General features: G+C 37.9%; 1 protein-coding gene across 1 annotated transcript in view; it reads left to right on the top strand.

Moving 5' to 3' along the window:
• The window catches only part of LOC123875907 (protein espinas-like), a 172824-nt gene extending 152110 nt beyond the window's left edge, over nt 1-20714 (top strand). Inside the window, exons 6-7 of the mRNA XM_045922000.1 lie at nt 6646-6849; nt 19489-20714. Coding sequence (XP_045777956.1) covers nt 6646-6849; nt 19489-20523 — 1239 coding nt within the window. The 3' untranslated portion in view covers nt 20524-20714. The remainder of the gene's footprint in view (nt 1-6645; nt 6850-19488) is intronic.
• The last annotated feature ends 2489 nt before the right edge of the window (nt 20715-23203 follow it).

The following is a 23203-nucleotide window of genomic DNA, read 5'->3' on the forward strand; positions in this document are numbered from 1 at the left end:
TTGGATTATAGCTAAGAACACTCTCGATCAAGCCACCTTTCAAACAAAAAAAACTAAATTAAAATCGGTTCATTCGTTTAGGCGCTACGATGCCACAGACAAATACACAGATACACAGACACACAGATACACAGATACACACGTCAAACTTATAACACCCCTCTTTTTGGGTCGGGGGTTAAAAAGAAAGCAGCTATGTAAATATGTCCCATTAGATGAGGCGTAATAGTATTCAACATGTTGTTCTAGGCAAGCGCACTCCATCTAGCCTTCATCATCACTTGCCAGGTCTGATTGCAGCCAAGCGCTAGTCTATAAATTTAAAAAAAATGTTCCAATGAGTATTGGTGTCCGTTGTGTCCTCCTATCCATTGTAATCCACTTTTAAATATAAATAAAATTTACTTTTTGAACTGGTGGTAAAGCACCTACTTGTTACGAGTATAACAGCAAGAGATAAAGCTTTTATTAACTTACATAAAAGATTGAACTCACCTATGAAGACAAGACAATCATACTTATTTATTATGCCACTAGCTGATGCCCGCGACTTCGTTCGCGTGGATGTTGTTTTTTAAAAATCCCGTGGGAACTCTTTGATTTTCCGGGATAAAAAGTAGCCTATATGCTAATCCAGAGTATAATCTATCTCCATTCAAAATTTCAGCCCAATCCGTCCAGTAATTTTTGCGTGAAAGAGTAACAAACATACACACACACACACATACAAACTTTCGCCTTTATAATATTAGTGTGATTAGGGATGATGAAGATGGAAGGTGGGCACTGCATGACGTGATTTTTAATACTATTCCGCAGAAAATACAAAAAAATAGACTTTATACTTTGACTGGCTGGCTCTCTCTCTATAATCACTAATCATATTACATTCGCATATTTGAGCGTATCTTTTTCAACCTCACACAAATAATTTTATTATGTTATCTAATGCTACTAATTGCAGAAATTAACTTAAACCACATTAAACTATGCAGTTCTTTTACCTAATTACTACACCGACTTTATTAATGTTAGGTAGGTATGTTAGATCGATTGAGATAAAATGAATTAGAATTTTTAGTGATATTACTTGTATCTAATTAGATACTCATATATTTGCAGTTTAATTTTATTACAAGTCTTGTACAAAAACGAAACAATACAATTAATTTATTTTATTGTTTTTTGTTAAGTAAGTAGTTATATTAAGTAGGTAAGTATTTAAAGAAAAATAAATAAAATATCTCAAAATGAGCATGTAATAAGAGAATAATTTGAAAATTGTGTGCTACAATTTTTATCTAAATTGAATATCTTTGAATGAAATTGTGTTTGATATAACTAATTAGTGTGAGCATTTAAATAAATGGTTTTATTGTTCTTGTTTTAATTAGCATAAAATGGAAAACAAATCTAGGTAGTGTTTTGACTCAGCGGGAGTCTGACACATTATACCCATCTACTTAGCTGTCCATCTTAGCTGCATCATCTTATGCTTGGTATCATTGCAGCCTATACTATAGTTTAAAAGAAACTGGCCAAGTGCGACTCAGACTCGCGCACCGGGGTTTCGTACTTGGGTATTTATCCGACATTTTGCACGATCAATCATATGTGCCACTTGGTATAGTTATTTTACTTTCAAAATAGTAATTATTTGTTCAAAAATTCACGGTTTTCGGAATTTTCTCTTACTGCCAAATTTCATGATTCTAGGTCAACGGGAAGGACCCTATAGGTTTTGACAGACGTGACAGACGGATAAACAGACAACAAAGTGATCCTATAAGGGGTTCCATTTTTCCTTTTGAGGAATGGATCCCTAAATAATCATAACAAGTGTAAATTAAAAATTTTCAACACCCCCGACAAATCATTTTCAAATAAATAATTATGTATATCTAGGCAACGTCCATCTTGACAGCTTGAGATTATTTTGTCAATTGACACTTGAATATTATGAACCTAAGGGTTATCTAACCTTCTTTTCTACAAGAAAACTAGAAAATAGCTCATAACTCTTAAACGGCTGAACCAATTTTTTTGGATTATAGCTAAGAACACTCTCGATCAAGCCACCTTTCAAACAAAAAAAAGTAAATCAAAATCGGTTCATTCGTTTAGGCGCTACGATGCCACAGACAGATACACAGATACACAGATACACAGACACACAGATACACAGATACACACGTCAAACTTATAACACCCCTCTTTTTGGGTCGGGGGTTAAAAATGACTAGCCGTAATAGCTTAGTGGTTAAGACGTCCGCCTACGGAGAGTCATACGGGAGCCGGGAGGTCGTAGGTTCGATCCCGGGCAAGCACCTCTAACTTTTCAAGTTAAGTATGTGCGTTTTAAGAAATTTAATATCACTCGCTTTAACGGTGAAGAAAAATATCGTGAGGAAACCTGCATACCTGAGAATTCTCCATAATATTCTCAAAGGTGTGTGAAGTCTGCCAATCCGCACACGGCCAGCGTGGTGAACTATGGCCAAGACTTTCACATTCTGAGAGGAGACCCGTGTTGAACCGGCCATGATTATGTAAGTTATATTATGAAAGCTGGGAATTATCATTATCACTCTCACGATGATCAACCCATTGTCAGCCCACTACTGAGGACGGGTCCAGAGTGAGAAGGGTTTAGGTCATAGTCTGGTGAGCCGGCGATGGGTTGATCATGATGATGATGGTTATCGTCGTCCCATCGTCGTAAGTTACACAAAGTCCGCAGTATACAATAAAGCCAACACGTAATGTCCAACATCACTTACCCGCTTGGCCAGCTTCCAAATCGATTTTCCGAGACGCTCCGATTTCGAGCGATTCCATTCTTTACATTCCACTCCTTAGGAATGAGTTGTGGATGCGCAACTTGCAGGGAAGCTTCATATTTCAAACTGTCGTAGAACTTTTTAACCTCGCTGATGCATCGATGCGCTTTGCACTTTATAAATGAGAGGATCGATTCTGTTAGCTGGTGACATTTGCTGGGTGGACACAACTGATCCGATATAGCGTAAGAGTTTGTGTATCTCTTTTCTTCTTCATATTTTCTCATAAATGGAGAGGAAAGAGGTCCCCCATCCTCAGATGGGGACCTCTTTCCCTCTCCATTAATCACATAACATAATGGTAGGGTCTTTGACATAATGCGATGAGCTCTCAGGTCCTTCCACATAAATCCAACTGCACATTTACTAAAGTGTCGATGCCAGTGTGTAAAGGTACACACCTTAACACCAATACGGGACCCACCATTACAATTAGACCTTCCCAGAAGGTTGCTACGTGTCTCGGGCCGCATTGCGCGTATAGAAGTGCCTCGCGAATCCAAACTGTACGAAAAAAACAGAAAAAGTGGAAAAAACTGACACCCATACGTGCCTGCCGACTGCCGACCTCGTGGTGTTTGGGGAAACTTAACATTATATATTGTCCTTATAAAAGTTTAGACACTGTGCTGTTTTGAGGATATATCTACAACTTTAAATTCTTCATTGGTTAAGTTTATGGAAACTTATAACAAACAAAAGTTCTAACCTGTTGACGTACAATTTTATTATTATTAACTCTCTATAAAATTGGCCACTTTTTAAAATTTCTTGGTAAGGGATATCTTTATGAAAAACTTTGATTACCTTTGAGTTATCTAGTTCTAAGTCTATATAAGTTGTTGGTTTTCCCAACAAAGTAAAATAAAATAAAACGAAGAGAATACAACGATAAGAGACCTCCTACTATTATAATCTATAGTTCAAGTAGGGACGACGAAGTGAGCCTCTGGCGTAGCCCATTTTGGTCAAATGCAACCGATGCCCCTCAGTTTAAACAGCAACTACCGGCCGCACCAATTGTACCTTCGAGCTAAAACATAATAATAGGTACCTACTCATAAAAATGTTATTACTGCCGATTAAGCTTAGATAGTTATTACTAATATCTCAAGTTTGCGGAACAATGGATGTATATTTTTCTACCCGTTACAGTAAACTCGCGCAGCGCCTGTGCGACTTGCAAGGAATGTATGAATCAGGCTCGATCTAAAACAAACATGAAAGGGATTCCACACCGATGTGTGAGACACCACAAACCTACCTTTACCATTTATTACACGTAAGAAAAATTAAAAACGTTACAAAACTTACCTCAAATACCTTAAACTATAAACAAGTGTAAATAAAAAATAACACCCCCGACAAGTGAAGGTTACAGTAACTAGAAAAGAGCTGATAACTTTTAAATGGCTAAACCAATTTTTTTGGATTATAGCTAAGAACACTCTCGATCAAGCCACCTTTCAAACAAAAAAAAACTAAATTAAAATCGGTTCATTCTTTTAGCCGCTACGATGCCACAGACAGATACACAGATACACACGTCAAACTTATAACACCCCTCTGTTTGGGTCGGGGGTTAAAAACAAGATTGCCTCAAATACAGTTTACCTGGTTCTTCTTCTTCGCCCTTAACTATTTAATTTTTCGGTTGTACGGTTATTTTTAGGGTGCCGTACCAAATTGGTAAAAATGGAAACCTTATCATTGCGCATTAGCGCAATTGCAAAGTGACTTTATGGACTAAGAGCCAGCGAGTGCCAGACCTTCGTTATTTTATAAAAGCTGAAAGTTTAGATGAAACTTAGTGTTATGGCCAGACGGCCTTAATCTTACGGTTGTCGGGCAGGAGAGTCTGGCAAAACATAATGTGATCTCTGTTACTATTGCGAAGTAAAAATTTTAAAAAAAAAAACTTTAAGTATACTTTGACGTAAGATTTTTTACAACTTTATTACTTGTTATCCCCCAAACCCACCATGATCCAAACTTCATAGTCGCTGATCGTTCCTGTGCCTGTGTTACGGACAATACGCAGATAAACTTTCAGCTTTTATGAAATAACAAAGGTCTGGCACGCGCTGTCTCTCTCTCTCTATTAACTTATGGATAAGTATACTATTTTAGTAGTGGTTTTTCAAACTTAGCCAAGTGGGAATCGAACCCGGGACCTCTAGCTTGTAAGGCCATGCTCGTCACATAGTGCATCGAATTAGGAGCGAGGCTGAGTATTGTTCGCGTGTTCAGCCAAAATGATGTTTATATGCTCTAATAAATAAGGTCGACTACGCCGCATGAATTGTTTATATTTATAACAATACTTATTAAAAAGTCTGATTAAATGTCTCCTGCCCAGCCCTTGATATGGCATCTTTTATTACGAAATTAATCCTCAAGAACTTAACTGTAAATGGACATGAGTTACATATACCTATAGTTAAAACAAAACGTATCATCGTGAGGAAACCTGCATGCCTGAGAGTTCTCCACAATGTTCTCAAAGGTGTGTGAAGTCTGCTAATCCCAATCTAGCCAGCCTGCTCCTAAATCCTTTTAATTTTTAAGGAGACCTGTTATGCTCAGTCATCATGATGATGAATGTATACATATTTATGAAACACAACCGTGTAGGTTTCGAGAGTATGCTTACCATTAGAAAATACTGCATATTCATAATATGGTAGAAATACCTAACTAAGACTTTTAAACTATCATTTTCAGCAACATTTTTATAAAATTTTAAGATATACATACCTATTAAGAGTTTAACTCTCATTTTCAGGGCATTTTAAAAGTTCATGGGAGCAGGTCAACCACCTTTAAATTAAGAGCTTAATTGTTTTTATAATATTGCCCTTTAATAGGTTGTTAACACTTTAAAGTCACGCTACGATTATTGTAACAATCACGAATCAGTGACTTGACGATAAATCGGTACAAACAAAAAAAACTAATCTGGAAAATCTAGTCTGGTACCTAGCTAAAGCGTATAAATAACCGCGTATAAATAATATACCTAATAAGCTGAACCTAAATAAAATCAATCTTATTACCTACTTGACTTTCATGAATCCATTTAGCCAACTTGCTGATCCTAAAAAATAAAATCTCCACTAAAATCGCTGGATCGATAAGCTGACTTAGTAAGGCGTCCCCTCATACTGCCGGGATAGCCTAGAGGTCAAGACCTCCGCCTCCGAAATTAAATGTCACAAGCTTTAATAATGAAGGAAAACATCTTGTAGAAACCTGCATACCTAAGGCTTCTTATAGATGTATGAAGACTGAAAATCCGCACTATGGCCAAAACCTTCTCCTTCTGAGCGGAGACCCGTGCTCAGTAGTGAGCCGGTGATGGGTTGATCATGATGATGACGTGACTCATACAGCTGGTCCTATACTGCTGATGGTATTCACTTTTTATGACCGTAGCATAACGCTGACGTTACGGTTATCACATTAAACGCAATAGTCATGTGGTAGAATATGCGACACTTTTAATAAGTATGTATTAAATTACCGCGTTTAATAGCCTCATCGGGTGACAGAAGGGCTGGCTCATTTTTTGCGCAACGGATCAGCCTGGCTGTCCAACGCGGAAATGCATCAGTATTCTTGGCACCATTCCACGCAGGCATGATTTGTATAGTAATTAGATAAGGCTAGCTTTAAGTTTTATTGTAATATTTTCAATAAAAAAAAAAAAAAAAGTATGTATTGTGTGTGTACGTATATATCTAAGCCATACCTAGTAAAAATACCTACTAAAAATTTCCTCATGAGTTTATTTCTTGTTCAACAGTGTGAAGAGTCGATGTCCGCGGGCGATATGTGCGTGTCAGCGGCTCGAGCGGGCCCCTCCGCGCGCTGGCACCCCGCCTGCTTCGTGTGCAGCACCTGCCAGGAGCTGTTGGTGGACCTGGTCTACTTCTGGAAGGACGGGCGGCTGTTCTGCGGGAGACACCACGCTGAGACTCTGAAGCCACGCTGCTCAGCGTGTGATGAGGTGAGAATACTAATACTTGTAAAGAGCATATTGATCTTACATAGCAGAGGGCTGCGGCAGCAGAAGTTTTGCAAGCCGGTGTTATTTAGTCTTACTATAATAAGTGTAGTATATGATGGCAATGGTTTAGTATAAGTTTAGCATCAAGTAAATTATGTATTACTAGATGATGCTCGCGACTTCGTCCGCGTAGATTTAGGTTTTTGAAAATCCCGTGGGAACTCTTTGATTTTCCGGGATAAAAAGTAGCATGTGTCCCTCTCGGGATGCAAGCTATCTCTGTACCAACTTTCATCAAAATCGGTCAAACGGATGGGCCGTGAAAGGCTAGCAGACAGACAGACACACTTTCGTATGGATGAGTCTTCTAACCAAACCATTCCATCACTCCACTGTCGCCAAGTGCAAAAAATTCTAAAAAGTTGACGCTGGAATCAGTACATTCTCTATCATACCCTAACTTCGAGTATAAACCAAGTTCAACGGACTCTACGGACTAATTTATACGACACATATTTTTTCAAAAAGACAATGGATAAAGGCGTAATCCTTTAACGATTTAGGATGAACGTCAAAACAAGTTGTTCAGACACCACCCTCGTGTCGCGATGGCCCCCGCGCACTACAGAGTGGAGGGTTCCGCGATAGTATCGCAGTTCCGCAGGATACGCCGCCAATTACACCCTTCGCGAACACTATAAAGCATGATTGCCCACTTCAGTACTTGATAGGTTTATCGTTTATGGATAGGTTAAGTTGATAGTCTTCAAGTAGAGAAGAAAAGAAAATTTTTAGGGTTCCATACCTCAAAAAGAAAAATAGAACCCTTATAGGATCACTGTCTGTCTATCAATCTGTCCGTCTACTCTACCCGTCTATCCGTCTGTTGTGTTTGTCAAAAGAATCTATAGGATACTTCCCGTTGACCCAGAATCATAAAATTTGGCAGGTAGGTGGATCTTATAGCACAAGTAAAGTAAAACTAAACCAACAGTGGACGTTTATCTGTTAGCGAAAAATTACCCATCAACTTTGTTATTTGTCAAAATTAGTATGAACCTTCTTTACAAATAATGATTACAGGTAGATTGATAATAATTATTTCAATCATAGGATAAGGAATATCGATAAAAACGTTGCTTTCGTCCAAAAGAGTTCTGAGTGACTCTCAAGTTGCGCCTAATAAAGTTTTACCTCAACGTTGAGGTATTCACTAGTTTTGTGCGTCCATTATTTTGCTGTCAATGTATTTTGTACACGAATTTCCATGTCGGGTCCGTTGACCCCAACAGTTGCGGGTCAATAAATCAAATGGCCTATCAAACTGGCCACGGAGGGCTTTGTAAGTGGCCCGGAGGAAACAGCCCCCACCGGAAGCGATAAGGATTTGGGTCGAAAGCGGTTAACCCTCTTTTTACCCGACTACGCCAAAGCCAAAAGGAAGGGTTATGATTTTAACAGTCTTACCTATGTATGCCAATCCGCACTGGGCCAACTTGGTAGACTATGGCCTAAAAAACCTTTCTCATGCTAAAAGGAGACGCGTGCTCAGTAGTGGGCTGACGATGGGTTGTTCATGGTGATGATGTGTGTAAGTTTTTATTTATGTATGTTCCACCGTAGCGCCTAAACTACTGAGCCGATTTTAATGAATGAGGTGTCAATCGATTGATAAAATGGTCCGGGTGGCATGGGCTACATTTTATATGAAAAAAATCAACCTAGCGGAAGTTGGTATCAAAAAAATGGGAGTCTCTGAATTTTTTTGCTTTCGTGTCAAATAAAAGAAGAGAAAATTCAGAGTTTGTAAATATAAATATAGCACAGTATTGAAATATACCAAACGACAGAAAATCAATTTTACTATAATATCTTTATTCATTATCATCTTTATTAAGAGGGCTTACCTACTTGGGTTTTAGTTTTGAACTTTATCAAAAAGCTCTTTCTAGAAATAATAGCGCTAGCGACGTTATTGATGGTACTAAATTTGAGGGTAGTTGTAATAAAATCACTGGGCATTTTCTAAAAATCTAGATTGTAAGAAAATTGCTACTTACTACCTATTATTTTTCGTGTAAATATGTTTTTAATTTCGGTTTTTCCTAGTAATTTCGTAAGGCTAGGAACTTGATTATGATTGGTCTTATGGGCCTGTGATTAGGCCTATATAAAGTGGGCTTTTTATTATGATTTTTATAGCGCTAGAATTAAGTTTCATAAAACGTTACTAATTAAGCTACACTACTTGTAATCTTTATTAACCGACTGGTACAAATATGGTTTATATATCTGTAATAAATAAGAATTAATTTACTAGTTCCTTTCTGTTTTACTCTTTTTAAACATAAAAGTGATTTTTTACACAACTGCCCATAAAACGAGTGTAATGTTTTCAGGTTGCATGCACTAGTGCGTGAGTTTTTTATTCCACCATAAATAATAATTTAATCCCATAAATGCCTGGCAGATTTGGATCTATGAATAGAATCCTTGCACAATGTATATTTGATAAATCAATATCGCAGCTGTATGCTGCCATTTCCAAATTAAAAAGAACATAGTTTATTTTTCAGCTGGGTATAGTTTGTTTTTTAATTTTTTTTCGTTGCAACTTGCTTAAAACTTGAATACGTAAATTCTTCCAATGTACCTCCTTAGAATCTTTGAGAAAAAATGTAAGATATTGTCGGTATAAATAACTCAAGAAAATTAATGACTTTATTCGAAAGCGATATGCAAATACAAAAACAATTACATGATGTAATTATTTGCGATGTCAGTTATTATTACACGGTACTTAGCAACTTTAACAAGCTACAGAGTTCCGCGAAGAAAAGTTATTTCACTCAATTAGCTATAGAAATGCAAAGTGCATTTTTGCGCGAAAGTAATTTTGAAATGGTTAAATTGTTGTAGCACACGTATGCACGTTCGGCGGAACATCATATTTGCATAGTTTTGTATTATTACGATTTCAATCTTTTGCTGATCATAATCTGTATGTTTCAAAGGGTTACTTTATTGACTTACAGATAGATTTTTTTTATATAGGCGAGGGAAATTCGTATCTAATCATTATTATCTACACGGATATGTTTTATCATCATCATTAACAATCGATAGACGGCTACTGCTGGACATAGGTGTCTTGTAAGGACTTCCTCACGCCACTGTCTTGCAACTTTTTCTGTACCTTTCATCAAAATCGGTTATACGGACGGACGGACGGCTGACCTAACCGATTTGGCTGAAAGGAGAAATTGGCGTGAAGATGTAACAAACATCCTAACTTTTACATATTTTTTAATACTTATTGGTATTAAATTATTTACCACCGCTTCTGCTTGTTTTTTGAATTTTTCAACTAGAAAATTTAATGGCGCAAAAGGTCTTTTGCCTCATGAAATTTGGGATTTTTTCAAATGAAAATATGAAGTTTTTAGGAGGGAGTAGGTAAGTAATATCAAAGTGGATTGTAGCGGCAATACTGCGGGTAACAATAAATAATAATTAATTTCACAAAATTGTGTTATGCCAATGAGGAGCGATAGGTATGCGCGATTGTGGCGTCGTGAAACATGCGACAGGGAACCCTAGCCAGCACGCTAAAGCTAATGCCCGCGATTAAAAAAAATCAGTCAAATACTAGTCCTACTTGCACACGACGGGTTCCTTACCATCATTTAAGAAATAACATTTTTCTTTTTTAATTTTCATGTCGGCCATTTTGATTTTTTTAATAGGTATTTATTTTTATTTAGAAACTTGACTGCATTCTCACCTGGTGGTAAGTGATAATGGAGTGAAAGATGAAAGCGGGCTAACTTCAAAGGGTTATGGCAGTAATTGTCATTAGGCTCATATTCCTTTGGGCCATCCATATTTATTATTCTGTTGTTATAGCGGAAATAGAAAACCAAATTATTGTGAAAATTTCAACTCTCTATCTCTTACGGTTCACGAGATACGGCCCGCTGACAGACACATGGACGGACGGGCAGCGGAGGCTTAGTAATAAGATCCCGTTGACACTCTTCGGGTACGGAATCCTAAAGAATAAAATATAAAATTGATAAGTAAATAAAATAATACCTACAACTAAGTAGGTGCTACCACAGTTTACGATCTAGGTAGGCCCAATTTCGAGAAAGAGGTTAACTGCCAAAGTCACCTTGGGTAGGCAGCGTTCGGAAAGGTTCGAGGTCTCGTCCAAAATTCTTCAGTGCTTGAAAACCAAAGTCTTCGAACAGTGCGTGTTGCCAGTCATGACATAAGTATTACGGACCCGAGACATGGTCGCTGACTATGTTCCTCATAAAACAATTAGAATCACTCAGCGGCCGATGGAAAGAGTTATGCTTGGAGTTTCTCTACGTGATCAAATCAGAAATGGGGATATCCATTGGAGAACCAGAGTAACCGATATAGTTCAGCGGGTTGCGAAGCTGAAGTGGCAATCGGTAGGGCACATAGTTCAAAAAACCGATAGATATTGGGGTCCCAAGGGGTTAAAATGGAGACTTCGCACCAGAAAGTGCAGCGTTTGTAAGACCCCCAACTAGGTGGAAAAACGGCATCAAACGAGTCGCAGGGAGCCGCTGGATTCAGGCGGCGCTGCCCGAGACCGTGGCGTGTGGAAGTCCCTACTGACAAGAGACCTATGTTAGTAATTATGAAGATGAATAGTTATCAGAAAATATATTTTAGTGTGTTTTTCATAACTATTCAAAAACATACGAAGGTATTTTTTTCAGATGATTAGTAAGGTGTCGCTTTAAAAAAATGTAGAAATACTGGCAGAAGTATTGTATTTATTAATTACTAAAGGATGCCCGCGGCTTAGCCCGTGTGGATATCAGGTTTTTAAATCCCGTAGGAACTCTTTGATTTTCCGAGATAAAAAGTAGCCTATGCCCTTCGCCGGGATGTATCCCAAGTCTGTGCCTTTAGCAGACAGACAGACAGACACACTTTCGCATTTATAATACCTTGTATTTTTTTAATAAAGTTTGCTTTAAAAAACTAAATTACTCGCACGTAATTTAATGGACGAAACAAGGTCATCCGCTAAATGTAATTGACTCAATAAATTGGTAATTAGCAACAAATTACGATGTACACAATAATTACTAACCGCAAAGAGACCGCAAGTAATCTCATTAGTTAAATAAACGTTTAATTTAGGTTCGGCACACACGGCCATTACAATCCCTTTTTTAGGAGGTCGTGTACAACTTACTAGTAGGTATAACGTTAAGTATCAATTTTTTTTATTGAGTTTGGTACAAAAAAGATTAAAACTAGCCTTATTTAATTACTGTGTCAATTTATGCCCGCGTGAAATGGTGCCAAGAATGTTGGCTGCGATTCCGCGTTGGACAGCCAGGCTGATCCTTTGCGCAAGAAATGAGCCAGCCCTTCTGTCACCAGATGAGGCTACTAACCGCGCTGAAATCTCTCGTATGTTTTTTTAGCCTACTCCCATGGTACCCCAGAGGGAGATTACTTGCGGTTTCAGAAAACTTTTCATCATCGTCGTTGGCCCACTACTGAGTACGGATCTCTTCTCAGAATAAGAAGGGCTTAGGCCATAGTCCGCCACGCTGGCCTAGTACGGATTGATAGACTTCACACACCTTTGAGAATACTATGGAGAATTAGGCATGCAGGTTTCCTCACGATATGTTCGTCCACCGTTAAAGCAAGTGATATTTAATTGCTTAAAACGCACTCTCAAAAGTACGAAATTCTTGCCTGGGATCGAACCTCTGACCCGCCCGAATCGTCAGACGTCTTAATAACCACTGGGCTATCGCGCTTTTTTTTAAATGCGCCTAGTAACAAGAAATTAATTTATGTGAAACAAGTAAAAATGTACGTGCGATCGTGTGGCGTGTCAGACGGTCATAAAGCACGCCCCACACTAGCGACACGCGATGACAGCCCGCGATACGTGCGCCATTGTGAGCATACGATTTATGCAGATATTACTTATCTTTTTAATCTAAACCCATTTTTATCAACTATTAGCTGATACTCGCTAATTAAAATCCCGTGTGAACTCCTTGATTTTCTGAGATAAAAGTAGCCAATGTCAGTCTCCGGGATGCAAACTATCTTGGTGGCAAACGTAAAAATTGGCTAAACGGATGTGCCTTTAAGAATCACGTGGAAACTCTTTGATTTATCGGTATAATAAGTAGCATTATCAGTCCCGGGATTTGAGCTAACTCAGTAACTTTCGTCTAAATTAGTTAAACGGGTAGACCGTGAAAAGCTAGCAGACAGACAGGCAGACAGGCTCCCTTTAGCATTATAATATTAGTAGGTATGGATTTTAGTATTAATGCCTACGACTTCGCATGGATTTGGTTTGAACCGTATCATGTAAACGACTTGAAGTTCATGAAACATGTTTCGCCTGAATTATTGACCCACACTAACCTCTACATTTCACAATTGAACCCTTAGGGCCGCGCACATATGGCGGAGCGCAGCGCAGAGCATGCCCGCAGCCCGTGAAGTTTTCTAATCGCGTGACACATTACGCGAATTTGTACCAGAGAATGCGCGAGCACCCGCGAGACTGCGCGCGGATGCGCGAGTATCCGCACGGATGCACAATTGATTTTAGTTATTATTTCAATGAGTTATGAATTATTTCAATGTCGATAATATTTTGACTATGAAAAATGCTCTGCGCTGCGCTCCGACATAATATGTGCCCCGACCCTTCAGTACTTGCAATAGCAATACTATATAATATAATATAATATTAGAAACGCTTAACGCTTTTAAACAAAACCTTAACCTTTTAAACACCTGGCTTTAATTTTTCACCAAAATGTCAAGAACAATGCAGTGCAGGCCAGTGCAGCGTGTTACGTACAGACAGCAATGCGGTATTTACTTATCACACGGCGCTCTAGTGTAGGTGTAGGTACTCATGGTGTATAAAAAGATAAACTGTATGACTATAAAACAGGATGTAACCAGAATGCTAGCAAAAACGAAGATACTACTGATGATTACTGATAAGATACTACAATAAAAACCACGATTTTTTTAAAATCCTGTATTTTTTAAATTTTCACAATATATCGCAAATAAAACATCTCACAGACGCTAGAGGTCAACGAACGTTTCGTAAATAAGTCACTCAAAGTCAATGCCACGTCCTAGGTGGGGCATCAACCCGAGTTTTGCACGCTATACAATGCGGGTTTGAAAAATACTAAATCACTAAAACTACAAGATAAGGAAAATGGTTATTGGCATTGGATTGTGTTAAGATATAAGTAGTATAATAATAACGCTAAGTTTTTGTTAGCGTTCTTGTTACACCCTGTATATAAACGGGCATATCAAATCACTAGGTCTAGAAACTTGAAATTTTGCATGTAGGTCTTCTCTATGTCGTAAGTAGGTAGACCCCAGTAAGACTGAATGTTTGAAATGACCAGGCGGACAAAGTTACAAGTGTAAATTAAAAATTTATAACACCCCCGACAAGTGAAGGTTACAGTAAGAACTAGAAAAGAGCTGATAACTTTCAAATGAACCGATTTTCTTGGATTATAACTAAGAACACTTTCGATCAAGCCACCTTTCAAACAAAAAAAACTAAATTAAAATCGGTTCATTAGTTTAGGAGCTACGATGCCACAGACAGATACACAGATGCACACGTCAAACTTATAACACCCCTCTTTTTGGGTCGGGGGTTAAAAAGGAAAAGCTAATAGACTATGATGTTTCTATTCCTCTGAACTATCTTATGTTTGTAACGTAAGGTCTTTGACAGGTCAGTCTGATAACTAATAATAACAAAACAAACTGTTTACGTAGGTATATATTCTTACGTCAATTTGATTGAAATTACTTTAAATAACTACTATATTTTTACTGCAGTGGTTAATAAAACTATTTGCACTGGTTTTCCTGTACAACTTTAAAGGATAAAGTAAATCCAATGAAAATTACAATAAGGAAAACTATCTCTACGGTATCAACAGTAATACTTTAAAAGATGTTTTGGAAGGAAATCTTCTAAAAAAGAAAAATACTAAGTAGGTACCTACTAAGGAAGCTTACGTCGTCGTCGCGGGGTGGACTAATTTTTTTTCTCGTTTCATCTAAAGTCTCAAGATCTCTAAGTGCCTACTTTCTTTTCTCTATCTACACACAATTTCTATTCCCTTTCAGTTCCCACCTCTAGGTATGAGGTTTGGCTATGTAGTATGTACATTTTATTCTTAAGAGTTTAAAGCAAAGACGAAAGTTTTTAAGAAACTTTAAACACTATGCACTTTAGCATTGTACACTAATACACCCATATTATTACATCAAAAACCATAATCAACAAGTGTAAATTAAAAATTTATAACACCCTCGACAAGTGAAGGTTGCAGTAATAACTAGAAAAGAGCTGATATCTTTCAAACGGCTGAACCGATTTTCTTGGATTATAGCTAAGAACACTTTCGATCAAGCCACCTATTCTAACAAAAAAAACTTAATTAAAATCGGTTCATTAGTTTAGGAGCTGCGATGCCACAGACAGATACACAGATACACACGGCAAACTTATAACACCGCTCTTTTTGGGTCGGGGGTTAATAATCATTCAAACAGCTGCCTACATTCGTGTGACAGCACGCCATGATTCATATAAATTCCACCACAAATGGCAACGGCACGTGATATCAGTTACGCAAAGTGCAGCGCTACCACGTGGCTGGTGTTTCCAAAACATAGTCCTATGCCACGAGCAAACCAGTATTTATCTACGTTCTACTTAGTTATTAGTATGTTTTTAGCACGTGAAAATGATATTGATAATGTTCTCCTGAATATCGGCCACGGCAGGCAATCTCAATGAAATTAGCTAACTGCGCAGGAGACAAAATATCATAGTGCAAAAATGTGTGCTCAAACAGATGAAGAAGCAATCCTTCACTCAGTCCGATGGGACGGCAATCTCACAAGGGCGGAGCAGAGATCAGGCGATCACGACTAGGGTTGCCAGGTCTTAAAACCGAAAAGCCAGACAGACCACCCAGTTAAGCCAGACATTTGGGTCAAAAGACCGGACAGCCTTATTTTTTAGTTTTAAAATAAACACGACACATTTTTCCACGACAAAATAAAACAAGGCTTTTTTATCATTACCATAAAATCTTAAATTCTAATGAAAAAACAATGGAATTGTAAAGAGCTGTCTTCAGTTGCATCTGTCGCATTTCATTGTGAATATAAGTAGATTAGACGAGTACTTAATTATTTAGGCTAGAACAAGCTGACGCGTCCGTGTCTGAAAAGTGCCCATAAAAATTAAGATATAAAAAAAATGTATATTCAAAACGTTGTCCAAAGTTTCTCAATATAATTATTATAGTTAAAAGTTAAAGTGATTGTTGAAACGTCAGCTGTAGACAATAACCGCGTGATAATGAGCGCGATAACGCGGCTCCCAGGGCACGCAGTGAGAGCCAGGCGACCTGACCTAACCTGGGGAACGAGCCTCTTACACAGTACTAGAGGTGGACCATTTTACAAATAGCGTGTGAAAAATCACGTCAAGTCATATGTAGCACTTGCTACTTAAAGTAGCATGTGAAAATCATGAAGCAATTATTACATTTTTAATCCCGCATTATTGTTTAAAGTTCGTGCGCGTACTGTCATCATGTCATTAAAAAGATGAAGGAAAACATTATGAGGAAATCTGCATGTCTGAGAGTTCTCCGCAATGTTCTCAAAGGTGTGTGAAGTCTGCCAATCCGCATTGGTCTGCGTGGCGTGGCCTTAAGTTTAGGCCCTAAAGTAATTCTAAAGTATTTCTACTTAGTGCCCTAAACCATTCTCATTCTGAGAGACATCAACCTGAGTCAAAGAACCGCGAGCGAGAACATTCGCACCGCTGCTTGTTGTTATTTAATAACTAGATGTTTTCCCTTTCTAGTAAATGGTAGCATACTATCCTTTGCTACGTTTCAGGGAAACCAAATTTCGCACCTGCAATCAATACAATAATTCACTTTCCGTGAAAAACCACCTGTGAAATATCCATATCATCAGAATGTGAATATGTTCATGAATGAGTTCTTAAATTAATGTAGAAAACGATTTTAAGTGCGAAAATTGAAAAATAACTCCGTGAGAAATTCCCTGTGAAATCACTGTGAAAATAATAATAATTTCTTCAAATGAAAATAATTTAAAAGTAGCAATAATACCCATCTTTGCAAAACACACTTTGTTACTATGTAGATAACCTAGACCTAAGTTAAATTATATTAAAACCCATGTTTTACTGTTTGCAATGTGAGACCTAGATTTTTAGCATGGAGTAACTATTGTTTTAATTTTCGAGCAGCCTTGTTTTTTCTATAATTCTGTCATCTGTCGGACAAAACCATGATGGAATCATTGACTTGATAGTATATATCAGTAGATAGAATTGTGTAAATACTTAATTTTTGAAGAGAAAACTCAGATTCTAGCCAGCTCTACATTAGTACATACTCTACAGTTTTAAACATCCGAAATCTGTTTGAACGGAAAAACTACACAAATGATAAAAATTGTAGCAAAAACAAAATATATTAGAAAAGTTTTTATCATTACCCATATCATAAATACGAAATTGTTACAAAACTAACCATAGGTATATAGGTATTTATATTAATAATAATTACTTAAGGAATACGAGAATATTTTTAATTATAAGTAGAGCAATTACAAGTCTTATAAAAAATTTCAACATAAAAAATATAAAACATAACTTTGCTACCATTTTTTATTTATTTTATTTATAGCCATTAGGTGTCATTCGGGAAGATTTAAAGTAACGTTTCCCCATAATCCAAATCTTTTCAGACATTTAGAAGATATAATGAAATAAAACTCACATACAGGTACATATTATATGAAAATATTAATCTTTTTTTTTGGGCAGTCGTTCAAAAAAACAAATTTTAAAATGTAGTTTGATTAATGAAATTTTTTACCAAACTGATATTCTTTATCATTAAAAACACGCCCAAAACACGCACTAAATTCAAAAACACAGACGTCTCAAAATGTTAGCGCCAGCCAGTTAGCGACAGGTACCGTTTTAAATATTAATAACTCTGTAGGCCACTAACGAACGTACGAAATGTATAACCTGACGTGGGAACCCATTGTGTCCGGGGAACTTTCCTGGGGTCGAACGCTGAACCTACTGATAGCGTACAAAGCCCAATTAGCCATGTTTACCGGCTAATTAATTAGCCGAGCCGAATATGGATTAACTAGAGGGGGACTGACTGAGCGTTGCGGTGAAGCTGACCCGATTTTGATGTCACTTTATTAGTGTTGAAAGGATTGATTGGCTCTCAAAGAGATTGGACGCTTGGGTTTTTTTTTTTTTCAGGTAGAAGTTAGACTTTGACTGCAATCTCACCTGGTGGTAAGTAATATTGCAGCCTAAGATGGAAGGAGTATGGTAGTTTTTATTAAACCCTTTGGTTTCTACAAGGCATCGTACCGGTACGCTAAATCTAAGTGTTAACTAGCCACGACCGAAGCCCCCACCAGACTAGACCAGAGATTTAGAAATTATGAAATTCCAAACCCCTGCCGGGAATCGAACCCGATACCTCCCATTAATAAGACCACAGCACTTACCCTGCGCCACGGAGATCGTCAACATTAAACGGCGTTTATGACATCCGAGAAATACTACATCTTTTGGGAAAGCTTGAATAAAATTAATGAACAATTACGTTCATTAAATATTCTTGTAATCAGCGATTTAAAACAGTGAAGTTGGTTTTTTTTTTGTATAGATAGGTATAGTCTGAAAATAATATTATAATATCATCATGCATCTCGATCGTAGATTTTGTTGTTTCAAGTTAAAACACTTAATTTTTTTTTATAGTTGCTATGAACAGTTTAGGTATATGACGTATAATGTGACGTCAATACCTTCAGGTCTTTGTCCCAATAAGTAATAATAAAAATTCATTGTTGTCATAATCACCTATTAATTAAGAATCACATATCCATCTAATATTATAAATGCGAAAGTGTATCTGCCCATCTGTCTGTGTGGTACATAGATAGTTTTCATCCCAGAGAAGGAAGCTTTTTCTGTATAGGGAAACATAGACTACTTTTTGTTCCGGAAAATCAAAGAGCTCCCACAGGATTTTTAAAAACCTAAATTCACACCGAAAAAGTCGCGGGCATCATCTGTTTGATAAAGAGATTGCTTGCATCCCGGAAACGGATAGATATTGGTTACTTCTTATCCCAAAGAATCAAAGAGTTCCCACGAAATTTTAAAAAACGTAAATCCACGAAGACGAAGTCGGTGGCATCACGTAGTAATTTTTAATGATTAATATCGCCTCAGTAATTTATGCAATCTCCTTGCCGCCGACGCGAACATCTTTCATTAATGGTTGCTTAATTGTGTATGAAAAAAATTAAATCGTTTCTAAACATTGCACAAAAAAGTTCACAATGTATTCAAGAGGGTAATTAAGGCCGAATTAAGTCAAATTATTATCCACTGTCATACGATACGACCATTACGCGGGTCATTTATTTTTCTGTTGCCTAATTGGAGTGTATCTTTCGCAGATTATCCTGGCAGACGAGTGCACGGAGGCGGAGGGCAGGGCTTGGCACATGAAGCACTTCGCCTGTGCCGAGTGCGCCAAGCAGCTGGGCGGCCAGCGCTACATCATGAGGGAGGCGAGGCCCTACTGCTTGCCGTGCTTCGACAACTGCTTCGCGGAGTACTGCGACGCGTGCGGCGAGCCCATAGGCGTCGACCAAGGCCAGATGTCCCACGAGGGTCAACACTGGCACGCGACAGAGCGGTGCTTCGCTTGCCATACCTGTCGAGCGAGCTTATTAGGCCGCCCCTTCCTACCTCGAAAAGGAGCTATATTCTGTTCCATAGCGTGTTCCAAAGGTGAACCTCCCACACCCTCAGATTCCTCAGGCCCCGGGCCGCGACCGCCTCGAGTGCCTCGACCTAGAAGGATTCCGTCACCGAAATCACCAACCAGTAGATCGCCGCAGAGAGAACCATCACCACACAATATAGATGCCGATTCAGAGCCAAGCGGTTCCATGGCATTAGAAACCCCGCCCCCACACCCACCGCCGCCACACGCTTGCCTCAGCCTAGACAGAGCATTAGCAGATCTCAGGCTAGAACAGTCCATGACGGAACATCAAATACAACCGTCCCCAACTTCCGAGGAAATAAATGACGTTCCCGATTCAAATTGGAAGCCACCTCACCCAGTAGAAGCGCAAACTGTCGTCACTCCTGGTCATTCCACATCAATGCCCGAGTTAACCCTAGTTGACGGCAAAGCTAGGAAGCCTCGAGGAGGTAGAACGGTCAGGTTTTGTGGGGACGACAATGAAGCCTTCGAGCCTGACGAACCGGTCAAGAAAGAGAAGGTCAGAGATGATGACGCAAATAGCTACTGCAGTACCTGCTCTTCGTCGTCTTCCTCGACGGAGTCGTATACCTTGCCTACGAGAAGAGCGTACGGTGGAGTCAGGATATCGTATGTCCCGAACGACGCAGTGGCGTGTGCGAAGAGAGAAAGACAGAGGAAGAACGCTCAACACGATAAGAACTGCATCATTTCGTGATCTTGGCTCCTCATTGTGCCTCCCTCCTAGTGACACCAACCTCCGAGCGAAAGACTGACTTTTTGATAATTTTGATATACTCTATCCGCGAAAAGAAGTTAGTAGAGCGCTCTCTCTGTAACGTAATCCCATACAAATGATAGAGACAAAAATCTCAGTGGTCGCCAACCATTTTGAGCCACCAACCAATCACAAACGAAATTGTAGGTATTTTCTAATTGAATTTCGAATTTTTTTGAAAACATTTTCGAATTGAATTTGGAATGTTTTTGAAAACAATTTGTGATTGGTTGTTGACTCAAAGATTTTTGTCTCTACCATTCATATGGTATTAGTATGGATTACGTAACAGAGAGAGTGCTATGTTAACTTTATTCCGCGGATAGAGTTATACATAGTTGTTGTAGCCCCCCTACATGCCATAGTATTATAAATAGCATTATGTAAGAAAACTGTCTTCCTTGGAAAAGGGGTGTAATTGACAAATAATATATTAAGCAGATGGCAAACGCAGGCGCATGTCGGTAACCATGTTTTGACATACACGCGGACATTATGCCTTCAGCATAAAGGGCGAAATTAAAGGATTTCGAACAAATTTATCTCATTCTATAATTGTATACTTAATCCGTCGATGAATGCCATCGCATTCAATGGGGTACACCTTTTCTATTGACGGATATCGAAAAGGGTTATTTTTTGCAAACATTAAATATTTTGCAAAAGGGGTTTAAATCGACCTCGGTGGTCGAAAATTCAGCTTTAAATTACCGAAAAATTACATATTTAATGCTTGCTAAATTAAATTACGTATCTGATCTAAGCTTTTGTAATACGTATAACTCATATCGTGTTAGAAAAACGTTTAATTTAGGACATATCCCACTTTGCCACTTAGCCGTAAGGGTTTGTATTTAAGTAGTAAATAAAAGATTATTATGAAAATGTAAAGAGACTCAGTACAAAACTGCCTTGTATTATTTTGTAATACATTTTTGTAAGGATTGTGTGTTCAAATTGTAAATACGTTGTAATAATTTAAGCTAGATTAAAGATTGCCTTAAGGTTAGTTCGTATGAGTTACATCAATCTGTATGTAAAATGAGAATTTCTTCACTTAACTGCAAAGAATGACAATATAAAATACAATACATAAAATCCCTTGACTATCATGTATTCTTCATACCCATATTTATATTTTTCAATAATTATGTATTACATTTGTGGCTCAACAACATTAACTAATGATTAATAGCGAATACTGAAAATATGGTTAGTGAAGATATTTTTTTTTGTTGTAAACAGGATTTCAATCTATATGCTTCCTATTTTATATAAAATAAGTAATAACTTGTGAAACACAATATACTATTTATTTATTGCATCCACATATTTATAATTTAAGTAAAACTAGAAAAGGTATTCAAAAAAACTAGAAAGATTTTCCTGCTAGAAATCTCCCAAATTCCACTTAAAATTAATTACCACGGCTTTTAAATGAAAAATGTATGTAATTATTTCTTTTTTTTTTTCTCCTAAGTGTAAAATGATCAACTGTAACTATTGTAAAACTTGAGTAAATATAACGTAAAGTTTCTAAGTTATTTGTAACTTCAAGAGAATAAAATGTTTTTGATAAAATGCCTATTTATTTATTTAAATAACCTGTTAAAATCTATAAAAATTACATTTAACATAACGATGCAGTCTAGATGAAACAAAAGAAACATGCATGATAATTTAGAGTAGGTAAAGTAAGAATGCCGATAGCCCAGTGGTTAAAACATCGGCCTCCAATTCAGAGGTCATTGGTGTGATCCCGGTCACGCATCTGTAACTCTTAGAGAAATTAAATATAACTTGGTCTAACGGTGAAGCAAACATCTTGAGGAAACCTGCATGCCTGAGAGTTCTCCATAATGTTCTCAAAAATCCACAGGTCTGCCAATCCGCACGTGGTCATCGTGGTCAACTCTTCTCGTTCTAAAAGGAGATCAGTGTTCAGTAGTAGGTCGGCGATGGGTTAAAATGATTGATGTCAATAATCTAATAATATAGAAAAAAAGCTCAACCGAGCGTTCTCTTTGATTCATTATGATTACGAGTCTTGTAATACAGGGTTTAGGAGCACGCATGGCAATACAGAGTAAAGAAGTACAGTGGGTACAATTGGATTGCTTCCCCATAGAGCGTATAAACTGTTATCATTATGCGACACGACAGTTAGCATGTCCTGTGATCTGAGAAAGCGTTCCTCATTGAATAGGTACTGTAGGGCTGTCACACATTTCCCTAGTGAGAGTAGTAGGGAAACGTATTTCCCTATGTTGTTGAACCATTATGGGGCTCCTCTCAGAATGAGAAGGTCCACCACGTGAGCTACATTAGAGAACATTATGGAGAACTCAGAGACGTACCTACAGGTTTTGTCACGATGTTTTCATTCCATAACTCTGAAAGTTACAGGATCGAACCCTAAGCCTTCGAACAGGAGGCCAAAGTTCACTAAACTTTGCCGGTAGCGGGAAAAAAAATTACGAATTTCTAGCTTGACTCAGCTAGGAATAGACCCCTGAACCTCTCGTTTATGCAACGAACCATATGCAACGAACGACGACATGCAAGGAAAGTATTTAAAATCAAATCATATCAAATCAAAGTCTAATCCAATTAATCATTA

This window comes from Maniola jurtina, chromosome 20 (genome assembly GCF_905333055.1).
Source record: "Maniola jurtina chromosome 20, ilManJurt1.1, whole genome shotgun sequence".
In the NCBI taxonomy this organism is placed as follows: domain Eukaryota; kingdom Metazoa; phylum Arthropoda; class Insecta; order Lepidoptera; family Nymphalidae; genus Maniola; species Maniola jurtina.